Source organism: Halictus rubicundus, chromosome 9 (genome assembly GCF_050948215.1).
Source record: "Halictus rubicundus isolate RS-2024b chromosome 9, iyHalRubi1_principal, whole genome shotgun sequence".
NCBI lineage: Eukaryota > Metazoa > Arthropoda > Insecta > Hymenoptera > Halictidae > Halictus > Halictus rubicundus.
In genome coordinates this window covers 13,861,419-13,887,861 of record NC_135157.1, presented here as the reverse complement: position 1 = coordinate 13,887,861, position 26,443 = coordinate 13,861,419, and the positions used below count along the sequence as shown (strand labels likewise).

General features: G+C 47.0%; 1 protein-coding gene across 3 annotated transcripts in view; it reads right to left on the bottom strand.

Moving 5' to 3' along the window:
* Nucleotides 1-1,637: 1,637 nt before the first annotated feature.
* Nucleotides 1,638-26,443, bottom strand: part of LOC143357016 (uncharacterized) — a 190,151-nt gene continuing 165,345 nt past the window's right edge. For 2 of the 3 annotated variants that reach the window (XM_076793143.1, XM_076793144.1), the window contains 6 exons: nucleotides 13,863-14,166; nucleotides 9,744-10,280; nucleotides 6,610-6,926; nucleotides 3,928-4,251; nucleotides 2,522-2,961; nucleotides 1,638-2,143 (listed from right to left, as the gene is read on the bottom strand). In XM_076793143.1, the coding sequence (XP_076649258.1) occupies nucleotides 1,887-2,143; nucleotides 2,522-2,961; nucleotides 3,928-4,251; nucleotides 6,610-6,926; nucleotides 9,744-10,280; nucleotides 13,863-14,166 (2,179 nt within the window). In that variant the 3' untranslated portion in view covers nucleotides 1,638-1,886. Of the gene's footprint in view, nucleotides 2,144-2,521; nucleotides 2,962-3,927; nucleotides 4,252-6,609; nucleotides 6,927-9,743; nucleotides 10,281-13,862; nucleotides 14,167-20,661; nucleotides 21,168-26,443 lie in introns of those variants that run through there. The other variant, XM_076793141.1, reaches the window with a different exon arrangement.

The following is a 26,443-nucleotide window of genomic DNA, read 5'->3' as shown; positions in this document are numbered from 1 at the left end:
ACTTACAAGCGTAACGCGACACTGCGGTGTCGCGGCGGAAACGTCGCGGGGCGGAGTTCTTCAGGTTCCCGAGTACTCGGGCGAAAACACGTACGATGCGAGAACGAAACACCGACACCTCAGTTCAGTCTTTATCAATTGCTTGCTAATGCCGGCGAGACGCTACACGTCAACCCTTAAACGAGCCTTCGGAATGGACTTGAAAAGTGCAACAACCTTAATCCGTCAGCAACTGCAACTGCTCGAGCAAACTCAAAAATTTCAACCCTAGAAAAGCCGATCAAAGATATTTATGAATTCGTTAATTTTTATTTCATTGCTTCGCTTTGTCCGGACGTAAATGAAAATGGTCTTACTGTTACCACTATTGTGGCAGCAAATTACGAATGTTAATTAAATTTTGCTTTGCAGCGTCGCAGGCGTAGTGACAAAATTGATCTAAACGTTCAAGCATCTACATCAGTACGCATCGGATCAGTGTGAATTCCAATAGAGCTCAATTGTCTTCATTTAAGGGTTAAAAACTCTGTCCATTGATAATAAAAGTCATCGACGTTCGAAAGTCTCGTTCTGTCACCGTACAGCGCAGGCACGGGAGTAACAAGCTTCCAGATTGCTCCCAGAGGAACAAATTTGTCGCTCCCGGGCAAACGACGTCAGAGAAGGAGGAGTTACTCTGCGCGTGGGCGTGGCTTGTTCGCTCCCACGGACACAGTGCCCCACGGAGCAATCTGAGCCCGTGCCGTGTGTGGAGAAAAGTTAGAAAGGGGGTGAACTCACGCGTCGCAGGGGGGAATGACAGTGGTATTAAAATATAACGTTATCATTATCAAATTACATCGACGAGGGTGTAATAAAAAATAGAAGGAGAAGCGTGACCGCGCCGCGAACGGTCCGGTGTCCGTCGGCCGGCCCATTCGGAAGTACATCCACTATTTACAGAAATGAGTATTCCATGTGTGAGTCCATCGAGCGGGAAGATGTCGAATCTCGGGCGCGTTGGACACAGCGAAAAAATTGGTTAGGAACTTCGGCGTTTTCTTTCAACATCCTCCACGCCCTTCGCGGTTTCTCCGTTCTTCGCTGCGTCCAATCGAGACTCGAATTATAATATAAATTATAATGTTAATACATCGCGCCGCCTGGCTCGAATGCACAGCGACAGAAAACTGCTCTCACACCAGTGACGTTTGCCCTTTCAATCCGGCGTCCTAATCATCTTTGTCTAGGGCTCTGTGAAACATTCTTCGCCAACGATTTCGAATCTCTTAATTCTGTTTGATAACAGGAAGAAGTATTAAAGAAAAACACTGTTTGGTTCTAAAAGGCAAATATCGGAGGTCATCCATGTTTTTAAATTGGTACTCAAGGTCATGTGAAGGTCATAGTATTGTAGGTGAGCCTGACAAGTATTAGCTGATGTCTCCCTGTTATCAGGAACAAATGAGATGTCCCAATCACGTTGTTCTGTATATCGCTGGAGTCTTTGTGAAAACAGTTTAACCATTTTTTTAATTAACGGAGCCTATGGAAATTTCGCATTTGTTAACAACTCTGAATTTTCTATCGAAGTTCGATTATCCTAATTTGTAGGTAGTTATTTCCGAGTTTCACGTTATGTATAATATAACCTGATTGAAACTGCACAATAATTCCGATTCACAGGAAACTGTTTGTAACGCGAAAAGGGTTAAAATGTTTCAATATTTTCTTTCTCACGGAAAGCGCAGACAGAGAATTCTGAACAGTATTGGCACGCTGGAAAGAGCACGGTAGATTGGTAGCAAGAGGGCATTGGTGCGAGAACGCGTCATTCTTCGCTGCAAAAGCGCTTTCATCAGTGGCACGTACAGTAGAACAGTAGTCTTAGGTTCGCGGAGACGTCATCAAGACACGATGCACTTTTCAGTGTCCTTTTGTGCTTGGTTCGACGACGTCGTCGTCGAAGTTGGCCCGCGTTTCCTCGCGCAGGCCACGGCATCGTTCGGCACGTAGGAGATTCTGACACCACCGTAGGCTCTTCTGGGCGGAAGAGCGTACGCTTGCGCCTCGTCCGAGCTGCTGGAAGAGCTGCAAGTGGAACAGCAGCTCTCCACGTCTTCGTCCTCGCCTTCGATCCTCGATCTCGATCCCCCTGGCATGCCTGGAATCACGGTAAAATTGCAGAAAAATTTGGAATTGTTTCTTACACCTACATGAATCGTCATAAATCGTAAATTCACATTTCTATGGACTATTTTACGAGAACCGAATGTGTATACCCGGAACGAGACTCTTTACAGCAATAATAAACGAGAGGAAGGTCATTAGAATTTGTCGAATATAAAAGTTTCTAATCCGCAATAGACACAAGCGCACGCATGAGGATCCCAGCGATCGTTATTACTCCTCTAGTTTACGGCGAGCTGTTAAACCGGAACGAAAGTCCAATATTCATACGGATGGCGCCCCGATGTTCGCATAACCGCGTGATCGGGACCGTGGGCGTCTCATCGTATGCAAAACAGCGAAGTTTACGCACCCCAGGACGACGAGCCGGCGACTTCCTCCGGCTGTAAGCTTCTCGATCGCGAGACATTCGTCCTGGTCAAGGACGCCGGGGACGGCGACGGCGAGGAGGAGGAATTCCTCTCGTTGGAGGGCGAGAGGGTGACGCGGGAGGACGACACCGCGTGATCGTTCACGTCTAGGTCCCCCTGGAACCGCACGCGTCGCGACGTCGGCGTCGGGGGGTCCGTTTGGTTGACGAGCAGGTTCGTCGGCGACGTCGCCGAGTCCTGGGCCAAAGTGGTCGCCGAGACCGCGATGCCGGCCACGGCGCCGGTCGATGTCGACGACGCCGACGCCGACGCCCCCGACGACGGCCGAGGAGGCGGCGGCAGCTCCGGCATGCTCGACGCGTGCGACGGAGCGCAATTCTGCACGCATCTTAGCGGTTCTCGATCCCTTGCTTGCATTAGCCTGAAACATTCGTCGGAGTTAAACGCTTGACACGTTTCCTACCGAGAGTAATTTTCGATTACGTTCACGCCGCGTGGGTCGCGTACGCCCCACGCTATTAGCATGACCAATTCTTTTGTGTATGAGCAGACTGCGGATTTTATGGATCTATGACAAAACTGAGTAAGTGGAATGTCAAGCTCTGAGCAGACTAGGATTTATGAATGGCGTAGCCTCGGCTGATTAAGATCGTTGAAGAATTTCTGTTTTACAATTTTTAGTTTGCACGAGGATCTGCAGTCTATTCGTAACAGAAAAATGTTATTTCGACTTCAAAGAAGCGAATATTAATCATATTTAAAGCTTGTTAGTGTTAATTCGTTAGTTATGAGTAGACTGTTTATGCAATTTTCAATTTTTCCAGGGAAATTTTAGGAAAGCAGAAATAAATAGAATCTAATTTTCGGTGGTAATGACCTTCGTGGATCCGAGATGAATAAAAATCACAGTGAATTCTGTGGAATTTTATATCGTAGCATTTCGAAAATTTTCAGAAGCCATAAATGCATGAAGATGCGCAGTCTAGTTATAACGACATCGTAAATACGAGATATCTCCTCCGCAGTAATAAAAGGATTGATTCGATCTATCTTTAATTCAGCCCTCGATGGGTTTCAAGGCGTTCAGGCAGACAGGAAGCAGTAATAGTAATCTGTTTTCCTATAGATTCATTCCTGCATTCTAATTTCTCAGCTGTCGGTTTATTATCTTGTTGAACTCGAGAAACAAAATTAATATTGTACTGTATTGAGAAAAATCGTTGTGCACAGATTTGAACGGTTCTAGTTGGCCGCCGTCCAAGGGTGAGAGATCCTCCGTGTCAGTAGATCGCAGGACCTCTTTTCGATCAGGCTGCAGTTTCGGACAAGCGATAGCCCCGGCCGAGAGAAAAGGGACTCGATTCGCCCCGGGGACAAATCAATTTACCTTCCCAATTCGCTGCGATTTTCCTCCGGATGAGAACTACGCTCCTGGAGCAGTCTCTCGAGATTCCTCTCGAGCAGTACACGGTCAAGGCCACCTGTCCTCGAGCCGCTCGAAGGGAACCCGTCGACCGTGAATTCCGGGCTGACCGTGCTCTGCGTCGGTGTCGTCGCCAGGGAAGCGGACGTTTGATGATGCTTCCTGGTCATTCGGGGCGAGTTGCGCGGCGATCCAAGGGTGTGCCTCGATCCCGGCGGCGGGGGTGGCGGTGGTGGCGGCGGTGGACTCGACGAACCCTCGCTGGCTGGTGGCGGTCTTCGACCAGTTCTGGAAAGTCGAATTGTAATCCGTTAGGTCAATAAGGGAGTCGCGAAGGCAACGACAATCAGGGCTGTCGGGGCCGAAGACAAATATGTACTCTCATAAGGGTTCATGTTTTCTGGGACGACGTAGCAGGGTCGTCAGGGGCCGAACAGGCGCGTCCTTTTGGATCGTTTTAACTCAATAGTGTTCAACTTTGTTAATGCTGCTAACGAATCTCTGGGAATGACATTTGGGACTTAACGTGTTAATAAAATAACGATGATAGTGTCCAATTTTGTGAATGATCCTCTAGTCTTTCTCGTGGCAGAGTTTCGTCCAATTCCCTAACTTACAATGATTCAATTAGGTTGCTCAACCAAGAGCGAGCACAGGTAGCTAAATAAAATAACGATGATGTGCTACATCCTGCAATGAGGATCCAATGAGGATCCTGCAGGACCGTATTGATCTGATTTGCAAAATAGTGTCCAATTTTGTTGATGATCCTCTAGTCTTTCTCGTGGCAGAGTTTCGTCCAATTCCCTAACTTACAATGATTCAATTAGGTTGCTCAATCAAGAGTGAGCACAGGTAGCTAAATAAAATAACGATGATGTGCTACATCCTGCAATGAGGATCCTGCAGGACTGCATTGATCTGATTTGCAAAATAGTGTCCAATTTTGTTGATGATCCTCTAGTCTTTCTCGTGACAGAGTTTCGTCCAATTCCCTAACTTACAATGATTCAATTAGGTTGCTCAACCAAGAGCGAGCACAGGTAGCTAAATAAAATAACGATGATGTGCTACATCCTGCAATGAGGATCCAATGAGGATCCTGCAGGACCGTATTGATCTGATTTGCAAAATAGTGTCCAATTTTGTTGATGATCCTCTAGTCTTTCTCGTGGCAGAGTTTCGTCCAATTCCCTAACTTACAATGATTCGATTAGGTTGCTCAATCAAGAGTGAGCACAGGTAGCTAAATAAAATAACGATGATGTGCTACATCCTGCAATGAGGATCCTGCAGGACTGCATTGATCTGTTTTGCAAAATAGTGTCCAATTTTGTTGATGATCCTGTAGTCTTTCTCGTGACAGAGTTTCGTCCAATTCCCTAACTTACAATGATTCAATTGGGTTGCTCAACCAAGAGCGAGCACAGGTAGCTAAATAAAATAACGATGAGGTGCTACATCCTGCAATGAGGATCCAATGAGGATCCTGCAGGACTGCAATGGTCTGATTTGCAAAAAAATGTCCAATTTTGTTGATGATCCTCTAGTCTTTCTCGTGGCAGAGTTTCGTCCAATTCCCTAACTTACAATGATTCAATTAGGTTGCTCAACCAAGAGCGAGCACAGGTAGCTAAATAAAATAACGATGAGGTGCTACATCCTGCAATGAGGATCCAATGAGGATGCTGCAGGACTGCATTGATCTGATTTGCAAAATAGTGCCCAATTTTGTGAATGATCCTCTAGTCTTTCTCGTGGCAGAGTTTCGTCCAACACCCTAACTCGCGATGCTTAGTTTGGGCGGTTGAAGCAAGAGTGGGTACAGTCAGACGTAGCGAAATAATAAGGTGCTAATCGTGTATATCGTTGGATTTGTGTCCAACAGCTGAGCAAATAAAGGGTGTCGCGACCGCGGTCAGTTAACACCTTGCTCCTCTGCTGAGTGAAGTTTCTGCGTCCTAAACTAGTTTGCTATCTAATCCGGGTCGGGGGGGCGTTCGAGACTCTGAAGTCCGAACTTGAAGACTTCGGTCAGCGGAGATCGTAAAAGCGTTTTCGTTTGCGGCTCGTCCACATTAACGTTATCAAACCAGTTCTTCGTTATGATATCTGTAGCCGAACCGGTAACAAACAAACCAACACGACGCATCGGTAATAATTCATGACACAGTGGAGACACTGCTCGACGTAAGTGCCTACACGTACACGAAAGTCGAGATCTGGTTTAATAACAGTATCGTGCAGAAAACATGATGGAACGAATCGTTCCGACGCTGTCGGTTTAAAGGATTCCTCAATCCTTGCGATAATTTATAATGTTACAAGGATGCTGTAACATTAAGTGTACATCGGTCAGGGGACCAAGGAGGTCTGCCTAATTTGATTAATTCTTTCTTTTTTTTTACGCTGAGTTTATCAGATCTCGATCGCGTCGTGTCTGTAGCCAAGTGGGAGTACTATCAGTGAACGAGTTAAATTAGGTTTCCTAATGCGCGTGCTAATGCGTAACGATCATGGTGATACAATCGGCTACGCGCCGAATCGTGACATCAGGGTCATCCGCGAGGTAGGAAGACATTATTCAGGGACGTCGTGGCAAAGGGGGCCGAAGAATGTCCACGATACAGGTTCCAGCGTGTGTACCTGAGGAAAGATGGTGGCGGAGGCGCGCCAGCGGACGAGTCGCTCGGCGTCGTCGGCGGTTCTCCCTTGCTGCACGCTATGCTGCAATAAATGGCACCTCTTCGAGGCAGGAACGGCCGTCCGAGGAGGGAGGTACGGCAAGTGGCGCAGCAGAAGCAGGCCTCGGTCGCGTGCCAGTGCTGACCCTCGTGCGACATTTGCCCCTGATCGACGCCGATCGGTTCGCCGCAGCTGTCGCAGTACTCGGCGAACGAGGCGTCGAAGCATCGCAGACAATACGGCCGCCCTTCCCTCATCACGTACCTCTGGCCCCCCAGCTGGAAAAACAATGCAAACTTCAGTCAGGGTCGCTGGTCCCACAAACTTCATCCTGGGAGAAATCCTATCCCAGGACGAGATCGCATAATCCTACATCCACAAGTCTAAACGGACTCCTGAAGCTTTGGATCAAAGTTAAAGGTCCCGAGACCTCAGAGTCACAGTCAGCTCTTCAAGGATTCAATAGATCGTCAACTTTGGTCTGCTTCAAGGTCCTCTGGGTTAAAGACCCAGGCTTAATCAGAGGTTCTTCAGATCACAATTCGAGTCAATTGATGCTGTAAAGCTTCGTGAGATCACTATGTTTGGTCTGTTGGTCTCAAGAACCTCTGGGTTGACAGAAGTCAGTCCTAAGTCAGAACTTCTAAGATTCTAATTCAAGTCAGCTGAATCTGCGAGGCTTCAGGAGGTTACAGGAACCTCTGGGTTCTAACACCTAAGCTAAAAGTGTCTAAGAGCCACTAAGTCAAGTCAGAGATCACTAATTCCAGTTTCAGTCTGAAGGACTTCTGGATTGAGATCTAAGACCTAAGTCAGAGGTCCATGAGATGCTGTTAATAGGTGTCTAGAACCTCTGAGTTGAGATCAGAGACCCAAGCTAAAGGTCTCTAGGAGTCACTAAGTTAAATCAATTGACTCTCACAGCCCACACGAGACAAACCAGTTTGAAGCTGTATATAGAATAAGTGAACTGTTTTATATAATTTTAAATAATGAAAACATGGTTTGTCACAGCAAGGCACAAAGATTAGAAATTATTTGGTAATTGACATTTTCATAGGAACGAGTAAAAATAGTCGAGGAAATTGTAGGAGTACTGTAGTATATTAGAGTGCTCGGTAGGCCGTGCAAGAGTTAATTATTTTAATAAGTTTAATAAACGCAGTTAAGCGCCAGGGGCTTGAAGCGTTGGGTGGGCAGCCATTATGACGGACAGGATTTCATAAAAAGGCAATGGACGATGTCAGAACTGTATAAACATCTGCAGTCTAATTATAACTATGCCTTTTCCTACGGTAAAATTGCTTCGGGAATTACACGGGAGTTTTGTTGCCCCCGAGGACCTTTTATTGTGCAAAATGATAGTCCCGTTCAAATAGTTTTAATGGCGGCCGAAGGTGGCAACTCGCTGCAGCGCAGGCATCGCTGGAAGCGCTGCGAACGCGTCTACGGTTTTTGCGAACGCGACAATTATTTACGCCGAGGTCCGCGGAGAGTCATTTACCCCTGAACGATTTAGCTGTCAGTCTCAGAGCCCATCCCCCCTATATCCTGCGCGATGGCTGTCCGTGGCGAACAACTCGCGCGCAATAATTCATCGAATGTAGGTGTCGATAAATGTCATACCCAGCTACCCGGACGTTCTGCATCTCTTCCGCGTGGACCAGACGAAAGCTTCTTATCCTGTCTGCGAGCTAAACGAATCGCTGACATACACTGCCGGCCAAAAGTATTGTCCTCGCGTTGAGTCAAAAGTCGCGACGATGATCGAACCCCTCACTAACAATCATCTCTTCGTTCTCACAGCTATTACTCCATTGCGAATCTTTCACTGGACAAACATTTATCCAGAGAATGTTTCCGAGTAGTCAAACGAAGGAGATGGAGCTATTACATCCTAATTCAAACTTTACTTTCGCTGTAAATTACAGAATATTAAGTTTTATACGAAAGAAGCTTGTTTGTGGAAAATTAGGGAATATCAGAATTGCACAATTTTGTGAACTTCCGTTGGGAAAAGTTAGAAGCAAACATTTTTTACAAAAAAATTTCAATTTCAGCACAGTGATCGCAGTATTTAAATATTTTTTAACAACTATTCGGCTCGATTCACCGTGTAGAACATCCTGGTAGCAAAACGTGTTCCCAAACTTTTGGCCGGTAGTGTATCGCGATTGCGCGTGCTAGCTCCGCCATTGCACCCCTCCGCAATAATCCGGAACTACGTCTGCACGTGTCTCTATTCATGTATCAATCAGTATTTAACGTAGGTATCGATTAATGGGCTGACCGGGAAATAAAAGTGTCGCGCGTAGACTGATGAATGGAAGTTCAGCGAAACTAATTGCAGCTGGTACTCGTTCGGCGAAGATCGACGTGGGAAAATGCGAAGATCAATTTGCACGCTCAACTTGACATTCAGCTTTTTCATGGAAAAATTGATCGAAACATACTTAATACTTCACCGACGGTAGGATTTAAATACTGGGGCATTTATTATTAAATTTCTTTGACTTCTTTAAAATATTTGGATCATTTCGTCACAAATACTCGAAGGTCACCGAGAAAATTTATACAGAATTTTAGAAACGTTCTGATACGACACCTTGTAATTTGAGTAAATACTGTACCACTTAAATCCTCTCCGTTTTTGAAAACAAGTATAATATACATCAAGGTGCTAGCAATTGGATACTGAAAATCTGTTGAATAGGTAGTTGATGACATAAAGCTATGTCCACATGGGAGCAACATCGAGGAACTTTTTGCCGGCTCTTGTTACCCTCTTCTTCCTTTATTCGGCGCAAAAGGAAGAAGACAACAAGAGTCGACAAAAAGTTGCTCGACGTTGCTTCAGCGCGGACATAGCTTCACGCGTATCATCCGTCCATTTTGACCAGGTGGGCAGAAAACTCGAAGCCTAGCGAGCACGTTAGGTACCTTGTCGTTTCACTGTCTAACAAGGTTCTGATGGATTTCAGTTTCGCTTCCGTTTCGCGAAGGACTTGGGAGGAATGCTTTGTCGAGGAGAGGTCTCGTGCATGGATGAAGATTGCGGACGCGTAGAGGCAGGTGAATGACACGGGTGGGATTACCTGTCGATCACACTCGAGGCAGGCGAAGTGCCTCATGTGCCAGGCCCGGCCCTCGGCCTCGGTGCACTCGTCGGCGAGAATGATCTCGTCGCAGGCGCAGCACCGGGGCTTCAGGGTTTCCGCGTGGTGTCGGCCGCAGTAGAGCCGGCCGTCCCGCCAGAAGTATATCAGGTCGACGAGAAGCTGCCTGCAGACGCAACAGACGAAGCAGGCCGGATGCCATAGGGCGGATGGCCCGGCCCGACTCGCCGCGACCGCCATCTCTCCGGCGGCGATGGGCCTGCTGCACTCGCGGCACCCGGCCCCGTGGGGCCTCTCGAGCTGGCTCGCGTGGCCCCGGCCGAGGGCCTCGCGTTTCCGCTGGGCTGCGAACACCCTCAGCTCCCGCTTCTCCTCCTCGGCCAGGCCGCTGCAGTACCGGGCCTCGTTGTCGTGCGGCGGTAGCTGTTGCAGCAGCTGCTTCACCCGCTCCCGCTCGCCGGCGCTACCCGCGTACGGGATCTTGTCTTCCGGTAGCGCGCTGAAGTACAGGTGTACCTGCGACAACGTGTAGGCGAACCCATTCTCATTATCTACGTTCTTCTCGTCCACGAGAAAATGCCACAGAGTGACTCTTATTTTGTGCCATCAAGGGGGCCGGCAGGTATTTCGCCTTGACTGTCACGCTATGTTACGCTATGCCTTTTTTTCCAGACATTTTACGTCTTAAATAAGTAAGTAATCAATGAAAAATGCATACATGTCTTTGTCTTTGCTACGTCTGTACAGAGCCTTTTTTTTCGATACGAACACTAAATCTCTCGAAATTAAGAGAATCTCTCTGCGGCAGCCATCTTGTGACGTCATACTTGCTTCAGAAAGCGAGTTTTCTGCCGAATATTACAAATTACCTCCGCGATGAGGTAGAAATTCGCAATTTGGGCTCCATACAGACGTAGATTGGACTTTTAGGAAACACAAGTGACCACTTTTAAACCGCTCATTGCAATATTGAAGCGTTAATTTGTCAAGATTTCGACCCTTGCAAGTTTATATACATACGTATATTGCAGAGAAATTCTCTTAATTTCGAGAGATTTAGTGTTCGTATCGAAAAAAATGCTCTGTACAGACGTAGCAAAGACATATACAAACACGGTGGTATGCATTTTTAATCGATTACTTACTTATTTAAGACGTAAAATGTCTAGAAAAAAGGCACAGCGTAACATAGCATGACAGCCAAGGCCAAATGCCTGCCGGCCCCCTTAATGGCCCGGTCTTCGTAGATTCCCGATAAGGTAGAGTGACCACGTTACCGACAAAAACAGGCGAAAAATCGTTTTACGGGCCCCAACTTTTCGTCCTTATATGAGAATATTTTTCGGAACCAAGACTCCGTAGATTCGCGATAAGGTAGAGTGACCACGTTACCGACAAAAATAGGCGAAAAATCGTTTCACGTGCCTCAACTTTTCGTCCTTATATGAGAATATTCCTGCGAATTCCGGGACAAGCGAAAAAATTTTATAGGTTTCTGCTCCTTATTTTTGCAAATAGAATCGCCTCGTATGTTTAGCGTGGCTTTGCCACAATCTCAGAGAGCGTAGAAGAATATTGAAGAAAATATAGTAAACTACATAGCGAAGGAATTTAACGCTAAACGTACCGAACTACAAATGTAACAGATACATGTTGCCTTATAAAAATAACAAGATTTAATTTATTTAATTATTTGCGCGGTTCCTATTGCAATGCGTGCTCTACTAAAGATATTTATTGAATCATTGCTCATGAAAGCATCTTTATAATTTCAAAAATTGTCAAATAAAAAATCTATCTATCTAGTCATTTGACCGGTGGTGACCGGATCTATATATGATTCTCTACATATGTCGCCAAGGCCTGGACGATAACCGTCGCGGAATTGGTCGTCGTTCGTCTGCAGCGGTTTCTCGGAGTGTCTTCGGAATTTTTCGGATGGGTCAGTCGGAGTGATTCGAATGGTATCGACGCCAGTGGGCCTTTCCGTTTCGAAAGCGTGCTCGACTTACGCGCGCGCGCACGCACGCAGGTAAGTACGCAAGTCGAAAGCCGTGGAACGCCGATTCGGGTTAAACGACGCGACGGTCCCGTAAGCGAAATAAAACGAGCCGGACCCGTTCCACTGTTTTGTTCGCGGGAGAACTTCTCCGTCACGTGTCCGGTGTGTAACTGTAACCATTTCATCTCTGAATTATTCATGAACGATGAATATCGAGGGATCACAATGCCGATAAATAAAGCCTCCTCGCCGCGCTTCGATTTCGTCTTTCGAGCTACACCTATCACCGGGCATCTCGAAACCGAGCTATCGCGTTTCCGATTCAATTAGTCCTTGTAACGCGGGAGCGTTTCAACTCGCCGATCCAGGAACCGCGGTTGATCCTTTTAGCATTTTAATGGTACTCGATTTACGATTTACTGCAGGACGTTTCCAGCAAACGGAAAGAATTGATCACCATTAATGTTTCCCATACTATTAATTATTGGACACGCCCAACGTTCATGGAGCATTTTTTAACTCTTGTATCACGGGTGTAAATTGATTGCGTTTTTTCTCCCTGGACGATGTCTCGGCAAGTTTATCTAAAATATGAAACGAAATAGTTTAGTCAATTAAATTTAGATACTTGGTGCTTGATCAATCTGATAAATGAGAACCGCGATATATTTTATCGGTCAATAAAATTGATATGCTAAAACAGAAATTATACTGGATACGACGTTAACGGGATAGAACATCGCGGAAGGCATTACGAACATGAAGATAGTCGATCGCAAGCAAAGGGTAAAATATTCGCATGGGGTCGCCGCGCGATTCTCGAATATCCAGAACGCAGGCGGGCGTGTTCCACTTATCCATCTGTTATAACTGTCCCCGGCAAATCAGCCGGAGAGAAAGCAAACCTTTATGCAAATCTAGAGTCAACCGCGTATGGCACATAGCGTATCAGGGGCGCGCCCACTTCTTCGGGTCCTGAGACTCTCGGATAGTTTCGTAACTCGCGCGCGGAATCTTCGCGACGGTGATTCGTTTCTTTATTATTTTTTTTATCGACCATAAACACGTCCTGTCGTGGACTTCTGTCGGAGCTCGACAGTTTCCTCGATGCTCCCGTACCTATTTCGATCGAAAGGACGCTGACATATTCGAGATACCGCTGTCGTTAAGACCACCGAGTTCTAGAACGACGATAAATAACGTTCGCTGTCCCGATAGCGTTCATTAAAATCTACTAAAATGCCTACTGTACGAAAACGTTCCCGAGAATCCGAAATAGAAACGTGGATCAGCCTCTGTCCAGGTATTTACTTATTTTTTAACAGCCGAAGGAGATAAAATGATTTCGAATTCCTGGTTTTACGATTACGCGACAGGTAAAAGTGCTTCCGTGGGAATTTATTCCGTGGATTGATTCATCTGTATGCGTACCGGACTTGGGGCCATAAATGCATTTCTGTGACTGTTACGATAATATCGAATCCAGCGGAAATATTCTTTTATAATTTTCCACGACAATTTTTCTTTTGCCAGGAAGATTTCACATTATTTGTTTTAGGTATAACAATAAACGCGGACTTTTGTGCGAAATAAAAATTGTCTAGATTAATTGCGAGGTATAAGGAGCCATATACACAATTTACTTCTCTACAAAATAATTTCAAGGAGCTGAAAAATAACGCAAAAGCGTTTTTAAATTTTTCTTTCTCAATTCTTTCTTTATCTCAAAGAAGTAGGTTTCAAAATCTCTGGAGTTCGTAAGAATTTCAATGGGTTTAACTGTATCATGGTTCTGAGATCATCCGAAGCAGCCTCCTCGCAAGGGTTAGAAGATCTACCGTATCAAATTAAATTGAGCAGACTTTATCTCCGTGCACGAAGACCGTGAGCAGAACGAACAACGTCGGCGTACGTGTTAATCGCTTAATTCGGATACGGGAGGCTGCACGGTATTTATGGCCGGGGTCAAGAGGGAGAGTAGATCGTTGGAGGTACGGGTCACGATGCGTCAGGTGAAAAAATCGGCCGGACATCGGGCGCCGGTGTGTGTGCATCGTTATTCGAGTCACGGCGGGGTGGAGAAGGTTGTTTGTTACCTGGTCGGGCCTGAGACCGGGCGGCACCCACGTGTACTCCTCGAGCGCGCATCCGCTGTCATCGTCGCTCTGCGAGTGCCTCTGATGATGCATCAGTGCCTCCTGGAGGGCGAGACCCGGCGGGGCCGGTTGCACGGGACTCTTGAAGGGTTCCTGGTGAGAAGAACCGGCAGCCCCGCTCTGAAAAGCCATCGCCATGGCCATCGGCGGGCCGGGACCGAGGCCGAGTCCCGAGGGACCGCCCGCCTCCGTCGAAGTCCGCTGATGCTCCTCCCTGGGACACCTGCAGCTTCTGCACACTTTCCTGGAACCAGAATTCGCCTCGTATTACTACGATCCGACACACCTTTCGCGACGCCCGCGAAATTCAGAACATATTCAACATGTGTTAACATAAAATTCTACGTATTCAACAGAGGCAAGGGACCTATTCTCCTAGATCTCCTAGCTCTGTTAGCTCTGTTAGCTCTCCTAGAGCTCACTTAGCTCTCCTAGCTCTCCTAGCTCCGCTAGCTCTCCTAGCTCTCCTAGCTCTCCTAGCTCTCCTAGCTCTCCTAGCTCTGTTAGCTCTCCTAGAGCTCACTTAGCTCACTTAGCTCTCCTAGCTCTCCTAGCTCTCCTAGCTCTCCTAGCTCTCCTAGCTCTCCTAGCTCTCCTAGCTCTGTTAGCTCTGTTGGCTCTCCTAGCTCCGCTAGCTCTCCTAGCTCTCCTAGCTCTCCTAGCTCTCCTAGCTCTCCTAGCTCTCCTAGCTCTCCTAGCTCTGTTAGCTCTGTTAGCTCTCCTAGAGCTCACTTAGCTCTCCTAGCTCTCCTAGCTCCGCTAGCTCTCCTAGCTCTCCTAGCTCCGCTAGCTCTCCTAGCTCTCCTAGCTCTCCTAGCTCTCCTAGCTCTCCTAGCTCTCCTAGCTCTGTTAGCTCTCCTAGAGCTCACTTAGCTCTCCTAGCTCTCCTAGCTCTCCTAGCTCTCCTAGCTCTGTTAGCTCTCCTAGAGCTCACTTAGCTCACTTAGCTCTCCTAGCTCTCCTAGCTCTCCTAGCTCTCCTAGCTCTCCTAGCTCTCCTAGCTCTCCTAGCTCTCCTAGCTCTGTTAGCTCTGTTAGCTCTCCTAGAGCTCACTTAGCTCTCCTAGCTCTCCTAGCTCTCCTAGCTCTCCTAGCTCTCCTAGCTCTCCTAGCTCTCCTAGCTCCCCTAGCTCTCCTAGCTCTCCTAGCTCTTCTAACTCCCCTAGCTCTCCTAGCTCCGCTACCTCTACTAACCTACAACCTGTGTGTTTTTGTAACAATCAAGTAGACGGTAATACGAACCGTATTATTATAAACTAGATGATCAGGCTCCCTTAAGGGACCATACAGAGCTAGCCGCTAGCCTAGTCTCCGTTTCCGTCGCTTCTGTCATGTAAAATTGAAATTTTGTGTCCCAGTCCCCAATTTCTGAACTCCCCTGCCCCCGAATCCCGTTTTCGCAGGTCCCAGATATAGCATGTGACGTGTTCATCGGTTAGGGTTGGCTTGATTGGTTCCGGTCCTATTGTTTCTACCCAATGGGGTGGATACAATGAAGAATTTGAACAATGGGCTGATGGATTGTTTAGGGAGAAGAACAGCTGGTTGACTGAACCTTTGAATTCTCCTTTTTTCTAAATGATTTATTCTCGTGATCACTTTTTCCGACACTAATTTATTATCTTCTTTGCTTTCTTCTGCCTATTTTCCAAGATTCCGGTAGATACTGCTGTTATTGATCTAATTACTACTGTTAGTAAGACTTATTGCGCAGAGCAATTAATCTGGTATGTAAATATTAGTATAACAATGCAATATTTCTTGAGCGATGTCCTGTTGATAGGTATTTTTTACGAATCAAGAAATTATCCCGGCGACAGGAAATTTTTCCGTCAGCCTTCGAGCATGAACTTTGATCTTTCGTGATAATGCGCCCGAAATTTGCATCACAACTTGATTTATGATCTTCTCCTCGTTTTTTTAGAACAGACGCTATCTCATCGTCGTAAAACTTTAGCGATTTCTGTTTAAGTAAACCTGTGGATAGCAACGTTGACTGAGGCTGTCAAGCTACGTTGTTAAACAAATATTTGTCCTCGTTTGGAAGTATATATTGACCGTTTCAGAAGCACGGTATATAAAGAAGAAATTAGTAGAATGAAAATAAGATTCGTACGTTCCTACACAGATAATAAATTGGAATTGAAATTGAATAATAAATTGACACTCTCCGGTTTCAACGGGTCCTATAAAATTGGTGAGAATAGAAATGATTCATTTATAGTGCTGGATGGAATTTTACGTCATTCGTCGCTAAGTTGAGCGACTCTAATTGTACCGAAGGTCGTAAATAGAAGTTCCCGACTTCGACGATCCACGATAACTTCTTTCTTACGAATTATACAGAACGCTCCATTATTACAGATAATATCAGTAATGAGGCTCATCGCGCATAATCACTTATTGTTACAATTAGCCCAAGAATTGACTACATCCTCCTCTCGTAATCACCGAATCATGACGCATGTATTTAATACAACTGAACGATTCAATATCACTCTGCAAACAAGCTTTTTCCTTTCATTTCCTGTCGGAGATTTTACAGTCGAGTTATGGCTTTTTACACGATTACGACGCGCACAAATTAGTGCCATAAGTTTACGGAAACTCACGTGTTATTTTATTTTTATCACGAGATCCGAGTTTCACGAGATACGAATGGAATCGGACTCGCGAATATGAATTTGCATTTATTTCTAACCTAAAAATTCGTAATAAATTTCTTGGCTCGAAGTTTCGGCTGGTCCTCGTGAACAAATTCTTTTTGAGAAAGAAAGGTCTTCGAAAATGCTGCCCCGCGGAGCTCAATTTGTGTCAGCGCGATGCGCACTGCATATTAATAATGCTTGAACCCCTTCCCGAGGGATCCGGAGGGATTCCATTCCCACGGGAGCCGATAAATTTCACTCTCATTTGCATTCGTAATTCCGAGGAAACGGAAACCATCGTTTCGATTCGGTTCGGGAATCTCCGAATCGTAAACAAGCGAAAAAAGAAAAAACAGTTAAAATTATATACTGATTTATGCGACGATCCAACGACGATCCGACGATCATCGGACGCCGTGAGGAGAGATGATCGATGTCTCATTGGTATTCTTTCATTATGTAGGCATGATCGAAAAAATGTTCCTCTCACAAAAAAAAAAACAACCAACAGTACAGGTATTTCTGAATCGTTTCTGCTCGCAGTCCATTCAAAATTCTGAAGAATTTATAAAGTATTCTATAGCTGAAGAAGGATTTGTAAAATTCGGTTTAATATGTTTTTTTAATTTTAATCTTGATGTTGGTCATGAAGATACTGTTTCTAAGCAGAGACATATACCTTTTAATTAAGAGGTGGAACTTCACAGGGTGGTTTCATCCCTTAATATACTACAATTCGAAGAAGACACATGTCTAACATTTTTCTGTAAAGTCCATTCCACAGAGAATCAAGACAAAATATCAAGACAGAAAACTCATCCAATGGCATAAAAATGTTTGGATTCCACGGCACGCACATCGTCAATTTTTGGCCTACTTCTAACGCTTATATTACCAAATATCTGCATAATCTCGGCAGCTCATGACGAGCGAGCGCTAGATTGAACCTTCCTCTTGCGAACGAGCCCTTTCCCGGCGAAAAATATTCTCATAAAAGGACGAAAAGTTGAGGCACGTAAAACCATTTTTCGCCTGTTATTGTCGGTAACGTGGTCACTCTACCTTATCGCGAATCTACGAAGTCTTGGCTCCGAAAAATATTCTCATACAAGGACGAAAAGTTGGGGTACGTAAAACGATTTTTCGTCTGTTATTGTCGGTAACGTGGTCACTCTACCTTATCGCGAATCTACGAAGTCTTGGCTCCGAAAAATATTCTCATACAAGGACGAAAAGTTGGGGTACGTAAAACGATTTTTCGTCTGTTATTGTCGGTAACGTGGTCACTCTACCTTATCGCAAATCTACGAAGTCGTGGCTGCGAAAAATATTCTCATACAAGGACGAAAAGTTGGGACACGTAAACCGATTTTTCGCCTATTTTTGTCGGTAACGTGGTCACTCTACCTTATCGCAAATCTACGAAGTCTTGGCTCCGAAAAATATTCTCATACAAGGACGAATAGTTGGGGCACGTAAACCGATTTTTCGCCTATTTTTATCGGTAACGTGGTCACTCTACCTTATCGCAAATCTACGAAGTCTTGGCTCCGAAAAATATTCTCATACAAGGACGAATAATTGGGGCACGTAAACTGATTTTTCGCCTATTTTTATCGGTAACGTGGTCACTCTACCTTATCGCGAATCTACGTAGTGTTGGCTGTTGAGATCTATTGGCTCGAGGTGGAAAGTGTGAGCGTTACAATTTCAAGAACGGCCTGTCATTACGGGCGTAGTCGGCATCGACGTCGAACCGCGGCAAGAAATTCAATTTCCACGAGACGCGACCGACTGGAGCAGTGCCACGGCTGATTACACACCGAGGAATGACCAAGGCATCACTTTACTTATCAAGCCCTGCGGTCCCGAGGCCGAACAACCGCGCAAATAACGTGTTGGAATTTAAAAATCGATTAACCGTCCCTTAGTCGAGATATAATGACACCGAGCGTTTTTCCAACGGAAATCATCGATTTCCCTCAGCATTGGAAATTCGACTCTTCGAAAAAGAGGATCGATTTCGGTGCCGCGAGCAGCAATCTGCGCTCGAAACACACTTTCGATCTTTTTCGTTTTTCTGGCCGAGAACGTAATCGCTTTTGTTCAAGGTCGACTGAAGGCGAAGGTGCTCGCGATCGATGGCGGCTCGAACCGGGAGTTATGCCGATCGGTTGCTTCGTTGTGTTCGATGTTTTTGTCGAAGGAGGAACGATATAATCGCGGTGGTTGTTTATTGATTTACTACGGGCTGGAATGCTTTTGTCTGGAAGCTGTAGTTGTGGTCGTTGACTCGGAGAAAATTGTTTATCCACCAGCAGATTCTACCCGATATGGTGCTGAATTAATTTCGAAATCTTTGCGACGGAAACTATTGTCCAAAATTACTCAAATTCTCAAGTAGTCAAAAATTAAAAATCTTTCTGGAAATTCTTCTCGAGGAACGTTGAAACTTTCATCGCGTACAGATTATGCTGCTTAGAAAGCTATCGCGATTTTTCCAAGATAGAAATTCGCGGCGTGCAATGGCGCGCGCACACGCTTTCCACGCGTCCCGTCAAAGAAGAAGAAGACTCGGTGTCTTCGAGCCACCGATTTCAACGCGGATTATAGTCGGCACGGTTCTCCTGGGAGCCTGAACCCATTCCCATGAAAAAGGAGGGAACAAAATGGCGTCACTTGAAAGAAAGAAGCGCAGTGTCGTGCGACTCCTCGATGCTCGTAGAGAATCGTGAGAAACCGATTTGAATAAAAATTTCTCGAATTCCAGAAAATGACAGAGATCGAATCGACGATTACTATACTACGATTACGATACTTTCTTTCTCCCGAGACGTTCGACGTGTCGCCGGAGTAACGTTTCCTAACAGGTCCGAGGAGTCGCAGAGTTTAATCGAAGTCGACATAAGACGCTTCGACCACCTTGCCTTAATCCTCGAAGCCTCCAGGTGCACACACGCACCATATTCGCGTTCAAGGCTCCAGGTGCACGAGTGTGCCGTGAATTTCTTCTGTTATTTTCTGCCGGGAATGTTTTGCATGCTACCCGAGCGGTTTTTAAATAAGCTCTGTCATCTGTACGCTCTATCACTAGCCTCATAACGTCATGAAACGGTATAAAAAGATGTCAAAAAGAGAGGAACAATATTTCTCACAGTTCCAGACCAATTTTTGCATCGGCAGTGCAGTGCACCGATTACCTAAGCAATTTTTAACAACTGCCACGTCAGTCACAAGAAATTGATTTTTATTATGAGAAGTTTGTTGGAGTCTTTCGAATTCAAAAGGGTTAAGACAGCGTCCACTATAATACATTTTAAATTTCTGGTTTTAGTTTCATTAATTAAATTACTCTGATTTAGTAAGAATCTCTGGGGTTGATACTTGGCACTTAACGTGTTAAATAAATTGAGTGGTTCAATCTACCACTGGACCATTATCCTCAAATCGTCATGAAACACTACAAAAATATCCCAAAAACAGAGGAACAATATTCCTGACAGTTCCAGACCAATTGTGGCATCGGCAATGCATCGATTACCTAATCAATTCTTAAATAAACGGAGTAGTTCAATCTACCACTGGACCATTATCCTCAAGAAACACTACAAAAATATACCAAAAACACGAAAACAGTATTTCTCACAGTCCCAGAGGCCAGCGTTGCACCAAGCTCCCATAAACAAGGCAGACAACATACTTCCTGCCACCGGTCGACAACCGCGACCTTGAACCCTCTATCGCACCGGCCCCTCCCGAATTACCGATCACTCGAAGGCTAAATCCCAAGGTCGTCGAAGGATTCACAAATTTCAGATCACCGATCCTCGAGTTTCGAACCGCAATCGGCTCGGATCCACCGACTCACTGCACCTCGAACAAAAGGAGGCAACCAACGCCTCTCGGCGCGGATAGGCACTGCGTGATCGCGGTGAACTTTCATCGCGAGAAGAAGAAAGAAAGAAAGAAAGAAAGAAAGAAAGAAAGAACGAAAGAAAGAAGAGGCGAATCGCCTCGCCGCCGTTCGCAGACGGATCGCTCGAACGAAAACTCCCGCGGGCGACGTAGAAACGAGATCAGCGCGGAACTCACTCGGAGGAGGCGGCGGATGCAGCGGCCGCGACATCGTAACCCGAATGCAGGGAGCTGCACTCTGCGGCGCGGTTGCATTCCGTCTCGGCGAGTCCGCCTCGCTCGTGCTCGAAGGCCGCGGCGGCGGCGTCGTGGGCGCCGTTCAGGAACTCGACGCACTTCTCCGTGGGGCTGGCCCGGGCGGTGGCCAACGCGGGACATCCGATAACGTCGTCGGCCACGTGCTCGTCCTCGCGGCCCCTGAGGAACGCGTCCAAATAGTGTTCGTCGGCGGTGGGCAGCTCGTAGACAGCGGCCGGCGTCCAATTGCCATGGATCTCCCTGCGACCGGAGGAGGTCTCCTCCTCTATAGTCTTTCCGTGGTCGTTCTTCCGGGCGTAGAGCTTGCGCAGGTATGCCTCCTGATGGCTCCTGGTGGCCCAACATCCGCCCTGCCACCATCTCTTCGACCCCAGCAGCGAGGTCTTCCGTCTCCTCGCGAGGCTCGACATCCTTTCAACGATTCCGTCCTGTCATCCGCGCGGACGTCCTCTCTTCGACGTTGTCTCCTCGGCCGCGACTTTCACGGCGCATCAGAGAGCCGATTCCGCTCCGTCTGCCCGCCTCTCTCGGTCCTTTTGTCCCGGCGATATATCGACGGTCTTTATCCGGCGATCGCTGTCCGTCGTTCCTCTTTGCTCGCGCGTTCGCCTCCTCGCGGTTTAATCCCGGCGCATTAAGCCACGACGTCGGCCGATCCGGCGATCGCCAGCCGATCGTCGCCGCGTCGTCCTTCGGCTCGATCGCCGCGTAGCGATAAGACGATCCTGGTCCACCCGGTCCCCGGAGCCCGTCTCGTCGATCTCTCGATCGTTCCGGGGCTCGTCAGGCTCGCGGCTGACCGGCTGCTCCTCGTCGAGGAGGAAGTCGTCATCGCGGCCGATCGATAAAGAAGAGATCTGGATGTCTGTCGGTGGTGGTGGTGCTTGTTCGTCCGTTAGGCGGCGGCGGCCACGGGGGACCGGGCTCGCGCGAGCTGCGCCCGATTGACGATCGCGCGCCGCATCTCCGCCGATCGGCACGCGCTCGCGAAACACACGCTCCGGAGGACACAGGACGCGGCGAGGACGAGAACAAGGGGTGTGGAGGGGCGGAGAGGACAGAGGGGAAGAAGGAGAGAGAGAGTGAGAGAGAGAGAGAGAGAGAGAGAGAGACAGAGAGGGGGAGGAAGATGGGAAAGACAAGAGAGAAAGAGAGTGGAACAGGCGAGAACCGGAGGAGAAAGAGGATCGAAGGGGTAGCCGAAGAGGGACGGGAGAGAAGGAGACACAACAGGGATCCAGGAGAGAGAAAGCCGGGCAAGGGACGAAGACGGGGAGGAGAGAGGGCCAATCTGTACGTATAACCGGTAGTACAGTCGGAGATTAACGTTTTAATACGCGGGCGCGTACCGCGGAGCACAAAAGGGGACCGAAAGCCGATAACGTTCCACCGGTCGATCGATACTCCGGATCTCACGGGGCCTCCCACTCGCGAGAAACACCGAACCCAGACAACACACCACGGTTGTGCGTAGATCCTCCGACGCGGATCGCGATGCCACCGAACCGGAATACGCCTCTGTCCGCTCCACGGTCGAATCCGCTTCACGTCAGCCCGTTGACACGCGACGTCCGCTCGTCACTCGGCTCCGGGAAGCAGCGCGCGTTTACGATCGTGGCCCGTCATCTTTGCCGGAGCACTGTGTTCCATCCGCTGTCAACGCGAGACGAGAGAACCGATACCGCTTCGAGGCTCGCCGATCTCGGGATCGGCGGACCGGAACCGAGGAGGACACCACGACGACAACGACGAAGAGGACACGACTCTATCCCGCTTGTCGCCTCGCCAGGTGGACCCGTTTTCTTCCGCGGACGATGCGCGAAAAACTCGGGTCTCGGTTTCGATCGAGATTCCAGGGACCAACGATCGATCACCGGATCACGTCCGTCGGGGGCACCACCGGTTGTTTGACGTTATTTCGCGCGGAAGAACGGTCCCGCGAGCGGCTTCCACCGCGACGAAAAGCTTCTAGAAGCGGCGGCGTCCCGGGCTTTCCACTCGGGCGTGCTGAGGCCGAGCGGACACTGAGCGTACTCCGGGGCTCAGGGCGGCCGGAGAAGAGCGGGGTACGAGCGGACCCCGCTCTAGGGTAGGGGGACCAGGGGTCCCCGTTCTAGGGTAGGGGGATCGGGGGCCCGTTCTCTCTCGTAACGCCGCGGACGTCCGTGCGTGTAACTTCCACGCCGCCAATGCCGGCTCGCCTGCCCCCACCAACCCGATTACCCTCCCTCCCCTCCTTCTCTCTTTGTCTCTCTCTCTCTCTCTCTCTCTCACTCTCTCCCGATATATTTATATTCGTTTCTAATACGTGTGGCGTGTCGGGGCCCGACGCCTCGCCGTTCGAAGTACGCGCGCGCTCCGCTCGCGGTACTTGGATGTATGCGTGCGTCAGGACGAATAGCTTCCCCGTCTCCCCTCGGGAGCCCCCCTCCTTCCCTTCCTGGTCACCCTGAAGGCATTCTGACCAGGATGGACCGTCCACGGGATCCGACCATCGCTCGCGGTACCGGATCGCCACCGGGGGACAGTTTGCACGCGAGACACCATCGCTTTTGGGGATGCTCTCCGCGAGCGGCTTCTTCGTCAGCCGGTGTATCGCGCAGATTTTTACGGTCGGTTCCTTCAGGTATTTTTCGTGACACGTTCGGGGACTCGTAGGCTTCGCGTCAGATAATCGTATTTTTCGGGTTTCGTTTGAAATGTGCACACTCGGTATGCTTCGATTAGACTTGTTCTCGTTTCGTCTCTTGCGACGAGTTCGCCGCCGGACGTGGATATTGCTCGAATAAATCATTTGGGAAACGACGGACAACATTCATGGTTCGGCTCAATCGAAGACGCTAATTGTCGAGCATAATGCGCACGATACCGTAAAAGCGAATACGTTGCCACGATTTGATATTCCAGCTTACGTTCTTCAGGGTTTTCAGTTGCTTTTTTTCTGCAGTAAACTTTTTATATGTCTCCCGTATCTTTTTATTATTCCTGTTCAGTGTTTAATATACGGATTCTCAGTTTACTTTAACCACAACGTCGAGCAATGTAGAGTTTTGTTTTGTCGCAATCAATACGGTCGTAAGAATTGACTCGAAGTTGCAGAATCGAAGGAATACATATTCGAGGAAATTATATTGCAAATTACCCGAGGGAAAGAACATTTCTTTTTGATTTCGCCGACAGCCAACAGCTGTCGATATCAAACAGTAATGAAAATTCTGGTATTGACATTAAAATCACAGTAAAATTATAAACGTGTCAGAACAACGTTATGAAAAAATTACCAAGGAGGATGTCCCCATGAAAATTGCTCCTTTTCATAGCAGAGTCCCATAATGCGGGTACTGGTTATTCCAATCAGCGCCTCGTGATTTTCTCCTTTTCTTATAATTTAGCGATATTCTGCCGGGCGTATCATTACTATACCCGGTTATACTTTCCTTCGAGGAAACGAACACTCGGACACATGCTCATTTAACGGGCACGGTATTAAATCATCTACGGAGAACGAAAGCCAGCGGTCACAAAAGAAAGAAAAAGAAAAAAAAAAAGATCTGTTCGAAAACGAATTCCCGTGGCACTAATTTGAACGCACCCGGAGCCACAGACTGCAATTTTTAATGGCAGTCGAGCAGAGCGGATCGCCGGCTCGAATATGTTGCAAGTTCATCGAACGGTTCGAACTTGGAAATTCTTATGTAACCAGACTGGGAACTAGTCTTTTTCCGGCGGATTCTAGAATCGGATAATGATACAGGCTTTCCCATCGGCCGCTGTGGTTCAATCGCTTAATCATCGTCCAGCATCTTCTCAGATTCCGACGTGTTCCGTTTCAATCAATGCTGCAGAAGGAACACGGCCGAGCAGAATTTCAAGGAGAAACATTGTAGACAGCGGCTCCAATAAGCGCTGTTGCAGAGAGCACGATTAAATTGACGTTAGGCGTATCCGAGAGATCAAAGTGCTCCAGTTTAGGATTCCGCTTTCGCAATTATTGCGGACGTTTGTTGAAACCGCTCCTGCAGGAATTTATCCTAGACATCGATCCGTTTGTACGTTGAACTCATTGCTGTCTCAACAAATGCATTTTCGTGACGCGCATAATCAAATCACACACCTGTGTCTTGATACCAACTTTTTAATTTCATTCACCTAACACCGGTGCAAACAACGTCTTCGCTTAAAAATCTCCACTGAAACTCGATTTTCAAAAGGTCTGTTCGAGAACAAATTTTTAGTCAAATTGTCATTTGTACTGTCAAGAATTATGTACCAAGTAAAAATATAATTATGTGAAAGCTCAATATACAGGGTGTCTCGCGTAACTGCGACCCCCAGAACTTCTTCTTAAACTCGTAAACAATTTTTTATTTGTAATTTGAATGGTATCAAGTGGTCAGTACCCCGCGGAGATTGTTTTTTAAAAATCCGTTTTTAAGTTTTTTTAAGTTCTTAACTTGAATGTCATTTGAAGGTCACGTCACAGGACATGTTTCAATGTATCTTTTCATGAGCTACATTATGCATACTTTATGAGCTTAAAGAAAACAACCTCTGTGGGATATTTGACTACTTGATACCATTCAAGTTACATATAAAAAATATTTTACTGTTTCAACATTAAGTCACCCTGTATAAAAGAGTGGGAGAGATCGTTTTAACAAAACGTGACGAAAAAACAATTCTCATTGAATATCTATCATGGTGCTCATTCTTCCCAGACATGAAACACAGTTTTCCCACTTGAAAAATTCACCTCGTTCGATTTGTTCAGTTAATAATAACTCGGGGTGTGCCGATCGCTATCGCTTAATGCTACAGTAATCCCGAACCGTATTACTTCTTATCACGAGGAATATCTGGCAGATCGGTTGGCCGGCGAGAAAAAGAAAACGGATTAAGATGTATGTATTGTAATGAATAAACTATTACACCGTACCGTATTATTTTCCATGTCGGTCGAATTAGAGATTAATTGCAGATGCCCGCGTTGCAGATTGGAATACGGTCAAAGATGCGTTTTATTTTGGTTTAAGAACAGACTGGGCTATTTACTATTTAAATTATGCATTTTACCTGGCCGCTGCCCCGAAGGTAGGAATGAGAGATCTTCCCTCCCCTCCCCTCCCCTCCCCTCCCCACCCCTCCCTCTCCCCCACCCTTAGGCACACCGAACAAGCAAATTTCATTCCGTTGCTCGAGATACATATTTCTCCGGGGCCTGGCGTGCCTTTGATAGCCTATTTTTTACCGACTGATTGCAGTTCGTAATGGACAGCGCGATTCTTGTATTTATTGCTAACCAATTAAACGGATATCTTGCCCCTCTTCGCCGGGCCCTTTATTTATGGACGGTGCGCAGCCGCGCACGATATTTACCTGTATAGCGCGAAAAGAGACGCATAAACACGGGCCCGTACTTAGAACTCGCTATTAATTAAGGAAACGGCGATCACTGTGATAATTTGCTTTATTGAATAGCGTTCCTTCGATCAACGCACCGGGCGTTTCTTAAATAAACAGTCCAATTGCATAACCCTCGAACTACCGATCCCGTCAAACCGGCGGATTTCAGATTTTTTCTTCCAAAATTCGCGGAGTTGTAGACGTATTTTCTTGAGAAATGTGTTAATACGCTTCCTCATTCAAGCACACGTTACCATCAAAATCCTGCGAAGTCTGAATAAATTCAATCTTGTCATCA